This window comes from Galleria mellonella, unplaced genomic scaffold (genome assembly GCF_026898425.1).
Source record: "Galleria mellonella isolate WM207_F2 unplaced genomic scaffold, CSIRO_AGI_GalMel_v1 utg80, whole genome shotgun sequence".
Classification (NCBI taxonomy): Eukaryota; Metazoa; Arthropoda; class Insecta; order Lepidoptera; family Pyralidae; genus Galleria; species Galleria mellonella.
Window position 1 is genome coordinate 1,198,930 of NW_026442157.1, and position 15,341 is coordinate 1,214,270.

Below are 15,341 nucleotides of genomic sequence, written 5' to 3' on the forward strand. Positions count from 1 at the left end.
GCGGCAATGATATAAGTCATAGACACAAATAACGCGTGAGCATTAGATATAGTAAGCTAAAAATATACAATTAGAAATAACCTAGAATATACTATACAATGTACAAAAAACTGGATATAAAAACGTCTCGTTAGAATTTTGTGTCATCGACTGTACAAACAAACACAAAATATGACAGATTCCCCCGGTCTTCGGATATCTATCATAATTTAGACAACCTGTTCCACTAATTACATTTTGTTATAGGTAACAACGAATGCATGTATACATTAATATCTTTAATGCATATAAAATTATGCATGATAATACTTTATGCACATAAAAATATTACTGTGCTGTCATTTCATAAAATCGTATGGGATTATCATCTAGGTTATATCCCTCTAAATAATCTACCATAACAATTATTGTTCCCTGAAATGAGCACTCACTATTCATTTCATTATTTTATTTCACAATTTATAAATTACTCTCACATGTATTTAGTCTATAGTATCTATATACAATACAGTACTATCACTAACCATAGACATTAATAAATATAGATGAAGATGGAGTAACTTACTCCATCTACATTCATATTTTTTCGCTTACTGTAATGTCACAATAACTATTTATTGGCAGCAAACATGTATATAAAAGTTGCACCCGACTCTTTCAACAATATCTGGAGTAACAATAACAATGGACAATAATAGGGACAATAACGGACCATTGTCCATTAAACTAACATTTATACACAATAAACAGCCCTCTATGAAGAGGCTGTTTTGACACCAAAGAAACAACTGCTCATGTAATCCTGGAATATGAAGCTGTGGCCTCTCAATATTTAGAAATCATCTGAACATTCACAGGCTTCACGGAACGACCTTACGCTCCGTGAAGCCTGTGAAGATCCCAGGAAGCTTCTGTGCTTTTGGGCATAGAAGCTTCCTGGTCTACTACTAGTCATGACTCTACACACAACAGCCCAAATGAGAGGCTAAGCGCAGAAAAGAAAGTCCAATTTACGTTACATTAGTCTTAAACTGTTTTATAGATACATGAAATTTAGTTGTTTTTTTTTTTAGGAAAAAAATTATTACACAATTATATCATCTTTTTAAACTTACATCTGTAGATCAATACAATGATTAATGACTATTAATGATTGATCTGCTCCACTTAGAACAGTGCAGATATATAAAATGCCAGTATAAGTTGACCACACATTTGAAATGCATTACATGCATATTATATTGTAAATGTAAATGACCTGTATTTTTAGCAATTATATTAAATGCCTGTTATATTAAACAGTAACACGTCGATTTTAAATTGATTGTTACAATATTTATTTCAGATTCATATCAGATTTTTGTAAAAACAGATGTCATCTATTTTTACAAATTAATTAATAAGAAACCTTGATTCTGAAGCTCCATTCTCTCTTAAATTCCTTATCTAATGTTACAATGAAATCAACAAACAATTGTAGACTAGTGTGAAATAAATTTGCAATACTTGAATCATATTTAGTTCATGGCGGCCTATAACATAATAATTATCTTTGCAACTATTTTGCCTTTCACAATGTCAAGGTTGGAAAAGGCACTACTTATATAGTATTTTTAATAACTATAATTTTTAAATATTAGCTTTAAACAAAAGTTTAGGTAATAATAATTCAAAATTGACCTCATTATTACATTTTACTGTTAAATTTTGGTTTTATATTTATATTTTTATATCAATACTTACTCAATAGTATCTATTAAATATATAGGTACCATTGAATACATTATATATTATTGCACTTGTCAATTTCATAAATAGGACAGTTATATTTTATATAAACCCATAAATGTTACAAAAAGGACTGATTAAGGTGTCTACAGGTTATAACAACACCAAGCATATTGATCTTGAGTCTTGACAGAAACATGTATGAATAAATTATAAATTGTGAAATAGACATATTACATACATTGAAGTCATAACTAACACCTAATATCCGATATATTGATGGGAAGTAACATGGACAAACTGATGGAACTTACATTTTAGAACAATGAATTTCAACAATGCTACCTACGTGTGAAGCCTTTTGTGCCATCTGGTCCTCTTGGTGTTCGTATAACAAGCACTCCTCGGGGTGGTGGGGAAGGAAATATTCCAGCTGGACTGGCTCCAGGTGGTAACCGTGAGAGAACTTTCCGTTCCTTACCTTTACCATTATCACCATTACAGTTTTTATTTTTGCCAATGTTTTGATTGTCATTGAGATTGTTGGCTTGTAGTTTGTCTTGCAACCGGTTAAGACTGAAAAAAATATATTTCAATGTTTAGTATTACCACCATCATAAAAATACATTATTGTCAGTAGGCTAGAGAATGAAATAGGATAGTTTTTTTTTTTTTTTTTTTTTATCTTGATGAGTTAATATTTGTCAATAGTGCAAAATTGCCGGCACAGCCAGTTCTTAGAAATATTTAAAGTTGGAAATAATGAACTCTATTGTTTTTGACTAAGTAATATTAATTATCAAACATCTTTATACATGTTAACATAAACAATGTTAACTCATATTAACAGAACAGCTCTGATTCAATATAACTACTTCAATATAAATAAAAACATGTAAATCCTAATACTATTGGGGTTACAAATAACCATTTAGAATGGTAAAAATTTAATGGGCGAGTTTCCAAACGTAAGTTTTATGTAGAAGATATAACTGCAAATTAACATAAAAAAATTGGCAGGCCTAGATTTGTATTATTTTTAAGCTAGTTATCACAAGACCTTCACAATTCTATGGTTATGTAAACACTAATATAGACATTAAATTTATACTTACTTGTCGTCTATAACATCTTCGGGACTTCTAGCTTCGCCCAATATCCGGAGTCGAGCCTCCTCGTACTCCTTCTGTCTTTGTTCCAGGGTCTTCACAGGCCGCGCGCGACTCTCGCCATTGAGTTGACCGCTTGCCGATGACGAAGGCCGTTTGAGGATACGAATCGCTGGCTCTGGCATCACGCACTGAGAACCTATACACGCGTTTTCTTCAACGGTAACCTTGCAACCTTTCAGAGTCGTCACAGGGGCGCATTCACTTGACATCAGCTTAATCTTTTGGTCTAACTAAAAAAGAGCAAGAAATATTTGAATAACAAACGAAGGCCGACGGACGTGATGGGACGCCTACAGGGACAACGTTCAAAGTTTAACTTACGCCAATTTCGTCCATATCCTCCCAACTTTCACATACGTCAACTTCATCTTGGGCCGCCATATTGACTAACACTCTTTTTTTTATTATTTCTTTCAATGTTACCCTTTTAAAAATAAAAAAATGTTCTTTCCTAAGAACAAGTCAATACCTAAGAACAAAAAAGTACATAGAAGGAATGATAAAATAAAAACTGTAAATAATATGGTTGCCTCCTTTCTTCTTATGCAAAATAATTAGTAAAAAGAGTATGAAAGATACACCTTCATTTGCAATTTTTCTCAATTCATAGCACGTTTGTGTATAGAAAATGTTAAATATCAGTTATTACTCAATGACATATTTAATATTACTAGATTATATATTCGACTCAATTTATGTAGAAAGTATGCAAGTAGGTAGTATCTGAATTTGGTAGGGTTATAAGGTCGAATAACATTGTCGGTGCTTTAGGATATTTAAATAATATTGGCGCAATTATTTCGTATAATTCAACAAATTGTTCTAATTGATAACAAACAAAATTTCCTCTGGTACATACAGACTGAATCAGCCCCAAAGACTTTGTTTGATGATCCTGAGCTTTCTTTAAAGGGTCAGCAGCATTTTTATAAATATGTAGTATTAGACAGCTGTTAGTAAATTCATGGTTTCTTCTAGTCTATCTTTATTGTCAAATGGTTTTGATGCTACTAAGTTTAATGTACTAAGATGAATAAAATTTGCGCCATTGTCCGTGGTAAACGCTACCACTTAGTAATGCCCCATTTTTCTGTCATATTAAAGAGAGGCGAAATAAAATAAGCACACAGCCATCTGCGAGTTTTTGAGCAATTAAACCCTTTTTCTGTCATATTAAAGAGAGACGAATGAAACTAAGCACACAGCCATCTGTGAGTTTTTGAACAATTAAACCCTTTAATCAGCAACATTGTAATATTACAGGTATATTTATTTAACTAATTGTAAATAATTTTACATTTTTACCAAATCCAGAAATAATCGAAAGTCGATTTTCTAGGGTGAAATATTGATTCACTGTATCAATTCAGTACTACTATTGATGTGAATAATCGATTTTTGTGACGTAATAATTAATGATTCGATTAATCGTTTTTAGATCAGCATGGCATCCCTACTTTGTATGTCACTTCATTCGTAGTGTAAATGGTTTCATTTTCTTATGCGTTGTTTTTATTTTACATTTATCTCACGTGTTAATTTTTCATTTCACTATTTTATTTCATAATGTATATTATTGTGATATAACATTATAATATTTTCCAAACAAGTTATAGTTTAAATGTATAAACAGAAAATAATACAGGTAAGGTTAGAAGTCATTACTTAAACATATTTTTCCTAAAACTTTTAGAGGTTATGTTTACTTCATTAAGGGGAAAATTAATTAAAAATTTTATTTATTATTTGCAGAATGCCTTCAAAAAGGTCTTTAACCTCTTTCCTTACGGGTATGACATCCGTCGATCCGGATTCCATTCACTTTTTAATGTTCGATGACGAAGATGTCAAGAAACTGAGTGTGGTTAAAATAACAAATATGACCTCCTTCGATGCCGTAGGTAATCCAACTAAAGGAGGTTTGTATGATTCTGCTTTAGGACCAGTAAGAGATCGGTTTGATGATTGTGCGACATGTGGCAATTCATTGTTACATTGCCCTGGCCATTTTGGTCATATAGAACTCCCGTTACTTGTCGTAAATCCACTTTTTATTAAGGCTATATATTCACTGTTTCGAATAAGCTGCCTGAAATGTTTCAAAATACAAATGGATGATCGAATGAAGTTTCTATTAAAACTTCAATTGCAATTATTGGATGCTGGCCATGTAACTGCTGCACTTGATTTAGATAATTTCATGGGGGATATAAAAGAGGTGGACAAGGAAACAGGAAAAGAAAAAACCCACAAAATCATAAAGAAGTGTAAAAAGCTGTTAAAAAATAAAGATCCAGTTACTGAAGTTTTTCACAACAAAAATTCGGACAAGTTACGTGCAAAAATTGTTAGTAATTATTTTCGTTCCATAAATACAGTCAAGCAATGTGCTTTTTGTAAAAGTAAGCTAATCAAAATCACAACCTCAGAGGGTAAATTGATGTACAATCTTAGCGCTGATGCTTCTGGCAAGGGAATGAAAATATTGATGCCTGATGAAATAAAAACCTACTGTACCAATATAGCACAGAATGATGAAGATATTTTAATTCATTGTATTCCAATTCTTCAAAATACAAATAAAAAACCTGTTACGGACATATTTTTTATGAGTGTCATTCCAGTGCTACCAATTTGTGTTCGACCCTGCAATATATTACAAGGAGAATTGATAGAACATGTACAAACTAATATTTATAAAGCTATAATGTCTGTAGCGTTTAACACAAGAGTTGTCTTGCAAGTTTTATCAGCTTCTGATCACCAAAAAGCCATAGATGGCTTAGATAAAAAACCAAGAAGCGCATATGAAAGTATTGCAGGTAAAACACCAGCAGAGAAGTTGCATTCTGTTTGGCAGGAATTGCAAAGAAATATTAATTTATTATTGAGCTGTGAAAGTCAGGGTTTGTCTAGTCAAGGTCTAAAACAAATTCTTGAAAAGAAAACTGGTTTAATTAGAATGCACATGATGGGCAAAAGAGTAAATTTTGCAGCTAGGTCAGTTATCACACCTGATCCAAATGTAGACATTGATGAAATAGGAATTCCAGATGCTTTTGCCAAAAAACTTACATACCCTGTACCTGTGTCAGAATGGAATGTTGAGGAACTAAGAAAAATGGTAATAAATGGACCGAATGTGCACCCTGGTGCTGAAAAAATAGAATTTGAGAACGGGAGGATTGTCAGGATTTCACCAGATTCAATTCATAAAAGAAGAGGTCTTGCAAAAATATTATTAACACCAGATGAGATTAAGACACCAGGATTAAAAATTGTGCATAGACATTTGGTGAATGGTGATATAATGATAATGAACCGTCAACCCTCACTCCATAAACCAAGTATGATGGCTCATAGAGCAAGAATTCTCAAAGGAGAGAAAACATTAAGGTTGCATTATGCAAACTGTAAATCATATAATGCTGATTTTGATGGTGATGAAATGAATGCACATTTCCCACAAAATGAAGTTGCAAGGGGTGAGGCCTATAATATAATGTCTGTTCGGAAACAATACTTAGTACCAAAAGACGGTACTCCTTTGAGTGGTTTAATTCAAGATCATGTAATTTCTGGAGTTAAAATGTCACTAAGGGGTAAATTTTTTTCAAAAACAGATTATCAACAACTAGTTTTTCAAGCTTTAACAAATCACAGAGGTAATATAAAGCTTCTTCCACCAACAATAATTAAACCAATAATGCTTTGGTCAGGGAAACAAGTTTTATCCACTATTATTATCAACACCATACCTAAGGGAAAACCATACTTGACTTTAATTGGGAAAGCAAAAATTAATTCCAAAGCTTGGCAGAAAGAGCCACCAAGACAGTGGAAAGCAGGGGGCACAAAATTTATTGATTCAAATACAATGTCTGAGGCAGAAGTTATAATAAGAAAAGGAGAACTTTTATGTGGAGTGTTAGATAAGACCCATTATGGTGCAACACCCTATGGCTTAGTTCATTGCATGTATGAGCTTTATGGAGGTGACAGTTCTAGTGCCCTATTGAGTTCATTTTCAAAAGTGTTTACTTTTTATTTACAATGGGTAGGATTTTCACTGGGCGTCAAAGACATCCTCGTTGTAAAAGAGGCTGATAGTAAACGCGACGATTACATCTGTTTAGTCAGAGATTCAGGTAGAGTTGCAGCCATTAAGGCTACAAATCTACCAGCAGATATTGATGATGATAAATTAAAAGATACAATTGGGGAAATGTACACCAAAGAGCCCAAATTCAGAGCCAATTTGGATCGGCAATATAAAAGTATGCTTGATTCATATACAAACAATATAAATAAAGTCTGTTTATCTGAGGGTTTACTAGAAAAATTTCCATACAATAATTTACAACTGATGGTTCAGTCTGGTGCCAAAGGATCAACTGTTAATACTATGCAGATATCTTGCCTACTAGGTCAAATTGAGTTGGAAGGTAAAAGACCTCCTCTGATGATATCAGGGCGCTCCCTTCCAAGTTTTCCTCCATATGACATTTCTCCTAGGTCTGGTGGATTTATTGACGGTCGATTCATGACTGGAATACAACCACAGGAATTTTTTTTCCATTGTATGGCTGGTAGAGAAGGTCTCATTGATACCGCTGTAAAAACTAGTCGTTCAGGTTATTTGCAGAGATGCTTAATCAAACATTTAGAAAGTTTAAGCGTAGCATATGATCATACTGTTAGAGATTCAGATGGAAGTGTTGTTCAGTTTGCATATGGAGAAGATGGACTTGATGTTTTAAAATGTCAGTACCTCAAAGAAAGTCAATTGGAATTTCTTGATATTAATTCAAATGCAGTAGTTGGAAAGTCTACAATAAAGAAGCTCAAAGAAGACACGGATCTAAAAACAATAACAAAATCATACAAGGCACTGAAAAAATGGAAAAAGAAAAATGGAAATCCGCTGCAAAAAACACGTAATAGTGGATTTGCTCAGTTTTCCATTCAAGCTAAAAATGATATGACACTTGATAAGAAACCAACGGATCAAACAAGAGATCAATATTATTGGGAACTTGAAAAAATGTGGCGCGAATTAGATGAAGATGAAAAACAACAATATGTATCAAAGTCGTGTCCAGATCCAATACCAAGCAAAATTTCTCCTCAATGCAAGTTTGGTGTTATAAATGAACAATTAGATGGCATAATTCGGAACTACTTGAAAAACCGTAAAGAAAATTTGTATGATACTTACACAGAGAAAGACAAATTCATGGAAGTAATGAATGCCAAATACATGGCTTCTATGGTCGCTCCTGGTGAACCAGTAGGACTATTAGCCGCTCAGTCTATCGGAGAACCATCTACCCAGATGACATTGAATACTTTTCATTTTGCCGGTCGAGGTGACATGAACGTTACTCTAGGTATTCCTCGACTCCGTGAAATTCTTATGACAGCATCAGCCAATCTAAAAACTCCAAATATGGATATACCATTCCGATCTGATGTTCCAAATGTACAGAAGAAAGCTGAACGTCTCAGACAAAAATTAAATAGGGTTAATGTGGCAGATGTTTTAGAAAAGATAGATGTTCTAGGTGAAGTAGTGACAGAACCGGAAAGAAAATTGAAAACAACGATGCGTTTTACATTCTTGCCACATTCTCAGTATAAGACTCAATACTCAGTGAAACCACCACAGATTATAAAACATATGCAAAATAAATTCTTTACGGAGATGTTCGCCATTGTAAAGAAACACGCAAAAACGACTTGTGGTGTGTTGTGGTCATCTGAGAAAGAAAAGAGACAGCGTCAAGCCAGAAATGATAGTGAGGATGAAGAAAATCCTGCTGATACTGATGAGAAGGGAGCAGATATTAAAGCTGTAGATAGCTCTGATGATGAAGGACCTAACGAAGATGATGACAATACTGATGTAAGTATTTTTAAATCTAAGTAGATTATCTTACATAATTTGTGTCAACATTTCAACGAGCTACATTTAATTTAGTAAAATGGAATATATTATTTATAACTACTTAGAAAATATCTTTCTAGTTTTGTCAAAATTTCCATTTTTTTTTTATGATACTTATACTTAGATTGGCAAGCAAACTCACGGTCACGACATTACAGAATACACTATTGTCTCCGTTTATGGGTTGCCATACAGACTACGATATTATAGCTCCATACCGTGTATTTAATTTCCGTCTCTCACATACAAGCACATTTGCTTCACGGCAGAAACACGAATGAAACAGAAGTAGGATAATTGCTTAATAACAATTACTTTGTTTAACAATGTTTCAATTAAATCTATAAATATATTTTATAGAACAAGAAATCATTGTTGGATTCCAATCCAACCTCTCATATTTCATATTATTCATACATGTCTCCTTATACGGTTATTCCGTTATATATCAATATCCTACATCTATTCTGTATACTTGCCTATAATATATTGTAGCTAGATAATATAATAGATATTAAAAAAAAATATGAGACTTAGAGCAAACAAAAGAGAATCCAAAATAATAATTTTTACAATTTTTGTCTGTTTTGTTTATTAAATGCAGTTTTTACAGTTGTATATTTTTTTTTTATACAACTTAGAATTGCAAACAAGCTGATGGCCTACCTGATGGAAAGTGGTAACCGTCGCCTATAGACATAAGCAGTACCGTGGACATAACAGAGTATACTGTTTCGCCCATGATAAGAATGTGTTGCTATTCCTGAGGACTCGGATGTTATTCCTCTATACCCTGTAAATTCACGCCATATCCCACCCTTCAAACCGAAACACAGCCATGCAAACACAACTGCTTTACGGTTGAAACACGAATGGGACACAGGTACCCGAACAATAGACATTTGTATATCCGAATTTTGAACTTAAAATTTTGTGTATGTGTAAATTAAACAGACATGGTACATTTTAGGTGCGTAAACAAAAATTATAGTTATCTGCTTCCAAACTTGCAGGGAAAATTTTATGATATTAGTAAATTCATCTTTATTTTGTCACTGTTATTTTACCCAAATAAATGGGAAAAAATCTAATGGGTCCTTTGCCGCCTTTATAATACAATAAGTAATAAATTAAGTTGCAATTCGCATAACTGATTATTAATAACACCTTTCAGGCAAATATTCGAAAGAAAAGGTCAGAAGAACAAGAATATGAAGACCCTGAATCTGATGAGGAGGAGAAATCTGATGACGAAGTAGAATTGGCGGATGAGCCAACCAAGAATTTGGAAGACGAAGAGCCGACAGAGGCATTAGATGAGACACACGACAAGATTTCTAATGAGGTTATCAGCAACGTCAAGAATGCCACTAATTACACATACGATATGAAACATCACAGATGGTGTGAACTGACAGTGCTATTTCCTATAACATTCTTAAGAGTGGATTTGTCTCAGGCGCTTCGCGATGCTGCCATGAAGTCTGTTATCTACGAGATCAAAAATATCAAAAGAGCCATCACCAACAAAGAGAAAGACGTTTGGTATATTAAAACTGAAGGCATAAACATACTGCAGATGTTTAAATATAATCACCTCTTGGATCTGAACAAACTGTACAGCAACGATATTCACGCGATTGCAAACACTTACGGCATAGAAGCGGCTAACAAAGTAATTATAAAAGAGATCCAGAATGTATTCAACGTGTACGGTATCACTGTAGATCCGAGACATCTAACACTAATAGCAGATTATATGACATTCAACGGCATATTCGAGCCGATGAGCAAGAAGGGAATGGAATCTTCAACTTCACCTCTACAGCAGATGTCGTTCGAGTCGTCTTTGATATTTTTAAAAGATGCTGTTTTGAATGCGAAAAAAGACAATCTACGATCTGTATCCAGTTGCCTGATGGTGGGGCAGCCATGTCGTAGCGGTACTGGTGCTTTCGGCTTACAGCATTATACTAAAATTACATAGTCATAAATGTAAATTTTACATAGAAACATGTACATAGTGATTATTGTACTATTGTAAATGTGTGTACACTTTGTAAAAACATTTACACAGTGACTACTAATTCCTATTAGTTATTACTATAAGAAATATTATTTTCAATTTGTTTTGTTTATTATTCTTGTATTCATGTTTATATAGTATATTAAGTTAAATGAAGCAAGATATGTTTTTAAATTAGGATATTAAGAATAATCGCTACTGATTTCTATTAGTTATTACAATGTTATATAAAATATAATATTATTTCCAATTAATCTTTTATTATTTTCCTATTAATGTTTTTTTTAATGGATGATAATGGAATGGTAACCCCACCCGTGCTATCGGTATACACCGGCGGAGCACCAGTGAAGGATGATAAATGAGGATGAAGTAGGTCAGTTAGCCCATCGTGACGACTTCAACAAGAATTGTTCACGATGGTTTCCAGGGGGAACCACGTGGAGGTCGACCTAATAATTAGCAAGCATTGTTAGCAATGGAGTTTGACAGCCCCATTGCTAGCATATTGCTAGCAATGGGGCTGTCAACCATTGCTCCATTGCTAACAAACCCCTCCCCCCTTGCTATTAATGTTTATTATTATATAATAGTATATAAAGTTAAACGAAGAAAGATATGTCTGTAAATTAGGATAGAGGTACAAAATCGATGCTTTATTGCAAGAAGGAACTCAGTATAAAGTAGTATTTTAAAATTTTTATATACGTGGGAGCTGTGAATTGTTATTAGTAAGCGAAAGGACTGGAAATGATAATTATGACACTCTTACCTTATCGCTTTATTTAGCTTCGAATGATAAAATAAAATTCATATCATGTTTTTTATAAACTTGTATTTGCCGAATTTTTATAAGTAACGCTTATACAAAAACAGCATAGTAATTAAAATTCAAATCGGGATATCAAAGATGCGTTCAACGCGATACGTGATTTGGGAATATTTGTACTCAAACTACATGCAACAAGGCACACTTTTTTACATTGTCTCAGACAAATTATGCAGTAATCATATTACTTAAGCAAATGATAATTAATCAACAATATACGAATCGAGATGTTTATAACCAAAAGTGTGAAAGTTTTGCGTTCATATTGAAGTTTTCTTGGTTACAAACATCTTGATATCAATACAATAGGAAGCTCGTGTCTACACTAAAACTCACTGATCGATTTTTATTTTTTTTTGGAACATTATAACTTAATGGTCATACAGCTTAAAATTAATCTAAATTTACAATAGATCACATTAGCTCTTGGACTCACTGCCCTCTGACGTCACACAAACTCAAAGCCTTAAATACATATATATTTATTTTAAGAGACCCTCTGTATGTACGCTAAATCTTTTTTGATATCGCTGAAAATGACACTGGGGCCGATACTTATTAGTCCTTTAATTCTATCTCTAAAATTGTAGTTTAACAGAATCGTTATACTTCGAGCTATTTCGAATAATTAAGAATTAATTTTAACGTTGGTATATCTGACACAAATTTGTTGTAAATATACTATATATTGGTACTTGGAATACAAAATTAGCTCTAATATAAAATTGAATTTAATTTTAGAGATAGAGAATTAATTTACTTCAGAATCGACACCAAAGTTGCCATTTTTAATAAAAGAGCCTCTTAAATTAACTAGGTATTAGCTCTTAACCGTACGTAACAATAATTATTTCGAATAACGAATTATAACAACACAATATTACCATTTGGCACTAATACATCAATACACTAATGGATTGCATTTAGATTTCGGTTTTAAATCAAATTGTGAATGTGATTGAATTCAACCAGCCATGTTTATAGTAGTCAAGTATGAATAGGCTCATAACGAAATCATGGCATTTTTGTAAAAAAAAAAGAAAACATTTTTGCCGAAATAGTTAGTTTTTCCGATTCGAAAATCAAATTTAGAACTTTTAATATTGACGTGATAGCTAGACGTGTTGTTTATGGCCATTTGGTCGCAATTGCCAACAATTTGCTAAAAATTTAATTTCACTCATAGAACAGTCTTAGAACGATGCAAATGATTCCGTTTTCACCCTATATTTAAATGAAACCTGACATTATAGTTCATAAATGTAATCTGTGGTTTAGGGACAAATTATGTTCACATTCTCTATTCACAAATTGAATTACTCGTAAAGCCAATAAGAAGCGGCCGATCCATTGTATTTCGTTGTATGAAAATGTATGTAACAAGCACTGCCTATTATGCATTTTCATACAGCGACTGAAATATAACACAATGGGTGTCTATTATAAAATTTTCCTTAAAGAAAAGGTAACTAAGGATAAAAAATGTTAATGTAAAAATAACTGCATAGATACGTTTCACTGTAGTTGGTCTTATCTATTGTTATCTCATTATTTGGAAATTTATAACGACCTTTCTGGGCGTAGCCATTTTAGTGCCAATTCTTTAGTTCTTAGTGTAAGAAAATGGGACCGTTTCTGAGGCGCCTTATCTTTTAATCTAATATTTTAATGTAACAGTTTTGCCAAATTACTGTATAATGGACCATCATAAATTAGATTTACAATAATTTTTACTTAAATGTATTAAAAATTTTGTTCATATTTGTCCTTAGAAAAAAATTTCGTTGTGTTGTCGAATTGAAATTTATTTTTACTAATTTATTAAACTTTTTTTTTGTTGTATTTATAAATTTTAGAGATATGCCATCTCAGAATCGACCCCAATGTTTAGTGGATGGGTTATAGTAGTAATTATTTTATAATATTCGAAATTCAGTTTCTACAATGATATAAAACGTTACAATAATGGCACTTAATAAAAATAATAGTTTCCAAAAATACAATTATGTCACAAAGTCACTGGCAAAGTTCGGACGGCAACAGTTTATTTTTTCTTGGACCCAATTTGGTAATATTTTTCATTCGTCTCACACTTCAAACTATATATGGACAATACTTATATGGTATATTTATTTAACTAATCAATAAATAGTATTATTACTTAACAAGTGAATAAAAGTTGACCTAATGCGAGTTCCATAATTTACAATTTACACAAGATAATATCACAGCCCTATTGATGTGCTTTCCATTATGTATTACCTAATAGGATACAAAAAGAAAGGCTATAAACATAAAGTATTAAATTCTGAATAACAATTTAAATAATTCTTAAAAATAAAACTAAATGTTGTAATTATATTAAAACAAAAATAAATTGGAGGGAAATATTTCAAAGATACTTACATATAAAAATAAGGGAACTCGTATCAGGTTGAATGCTGCCAACATAACAATATAAATTGAAGTTCTGCACTAATGCAAACAGTTTAGTGGTTTATGACAAGCCACTAAAGTGCTTGCATTCTCATCGTCTCTAAATGTGACCTAAAATACCGCAAAATATTTTTTAAACATTGTTTTAATCGAATTATAATCGATCAATATTAGTCAGGGATGGCAAACATAACGTCGATTGCAACAATTTAAATTTATGTAAGTTTTTCCTTCTTTCTACTTCTGGGTTATTGTCACATGAATTAAATTGGTAGGTAAGTACTAGTTTAAAATTTTCCCTTTCATCTCTCATCCATCTCTATTTATATAAGAAATAATTTTTAGATCAAATTAACTCATTCATGTACGCGCTAATAATTTTACAATTCAAAAATTAAATTTATTTTTTTTACTATTGAAGAGACCCGCGATTGATACATCTAAATTATACTTTAATATAGATTGTTATCAATCGTACTACCTACCTATGACAGTAAAATATAACACACGATAGGTAGATTGATTGGTCATGCAAAAATATGTATCCTTATAACAAAAAGTAGTTTTTGATTTACTTTTGGCTTTAGTTTTAAATAGTGAATGTAAAAAAAATTGTTGCAATATTTTTATTAATGGTTTTACGGCCCTGGATACTAGAATCGTTATTGTTGCCAGTCGTACGTACAAGCATTCTCAACTTTTATTCGAAACTGTTAATGCGCGGTTTCTTGTATCTGATTTTTAGCTGCTTTTCTCTCCTGTTTGGCCGCTTTCTTTTCCGCAGCTTTCTTCGCTATCGCCTCATCCTCCGCTGGATTGTCCCAGTCTTGTCTTCTGCCAGAGCCGAATATATTGTAGAATGTTCCGCAGAATATATACACACCGGCTGCGATGTAGAATACTTTTCTCCATTGTGCTTGTGTTGGCTGTAAAAGACGGAATAAAGTAAAAAAACCGTTCCCAGTGCTGAGCAATTAAATCATATTAAGTCTGCAAATATTAGGAAGATAGTTACATTCTTCAATGATACAAAAAGTGACGTCTGATGAATTATTTTAACCCACGGATGTCTATAAAATCATATCTAATTCTATGACTAAAAATAAATTTGTAGCTGGTTCCAAGTATAATTATATATATATATATATATATATATATATATATATATATATATATATATATATATATATATATATATAATTA

General features: G+C 32.3%; 3 protein-coding genes across 4 annotated transcripts in view; 1 reads left to right on the top strand and 2 right to left on the bottom strand.

Moving 5' to 3' along the window:
* Positions 1–1,148: 1,148 nt before the first annotated feature.
* Positions 1,149–3,350, bottom strand: LOC113520661 (SUZ domain-containing protein 1). Its single transcript, XM_026906057.3, has 3 exons — positions 3,222–3,350; positions 2,844–3,130; positions 1,149–2,304 (listed from the first exon to the last, which is right to left on the bottom strand). Exons 1-3 carry the CDS (start codon positions 3,279–3,281, stop codon positions 2,070–2,072), a joined length of 582 nt encoding a protein of 193 aa, XP_026761858.1. The 5' UTR covers positions 3,282–3,350; the 3' UTR covers positions 1,149–2,069.
* Positions 3,351–4,369: 1,019 nt separating this feature from the next.
* On the top strand, positions 4,370–11,123 carry LOC113520525 (DNA-directed RNA polymerase I subunit RPA1). The gene is made up of 3 exons (XM_026905880.3): positions 4,370–4,545; positions 4,653–8,805; positions 10,022–11,123. The coding sequence occupies exons 2-3, from the start codon at positions 4,654–4,656 to the stop codon at positions 10,832–10,834; spliced, it is 4,965 nt and encodes a 1,654-aa protein (XP_026761681.2). The 5' UTR covers positions 4,370–4,545; position 4,653; the 3' UTR covers positions 10,835–11,123.
* A 568-nt stretch (positions 11,124–11,691) lies between these two features.
* Positions 11,692–15,341, bottom strand: part of LOC113520844 (putative inorganic phosphate cotransporter) — a 90,228-nt gene continuing 86,578 nt past the window's right edge. For both annotated transcript variants that reach the window (XM_026906266.3, XM_026906265.3), the window contains exon 11: positions 11,692–15,064. In XM_026906266.3, the coding sequence (XP_026762067.2) occupies positions 14,852–15,064 (213 nt within the window). In that variant the 3' untranslated portion in view covers positions 11,692–14,851. The remainder of the gene's footprint in view (positions 15,065–15,341) is intronic.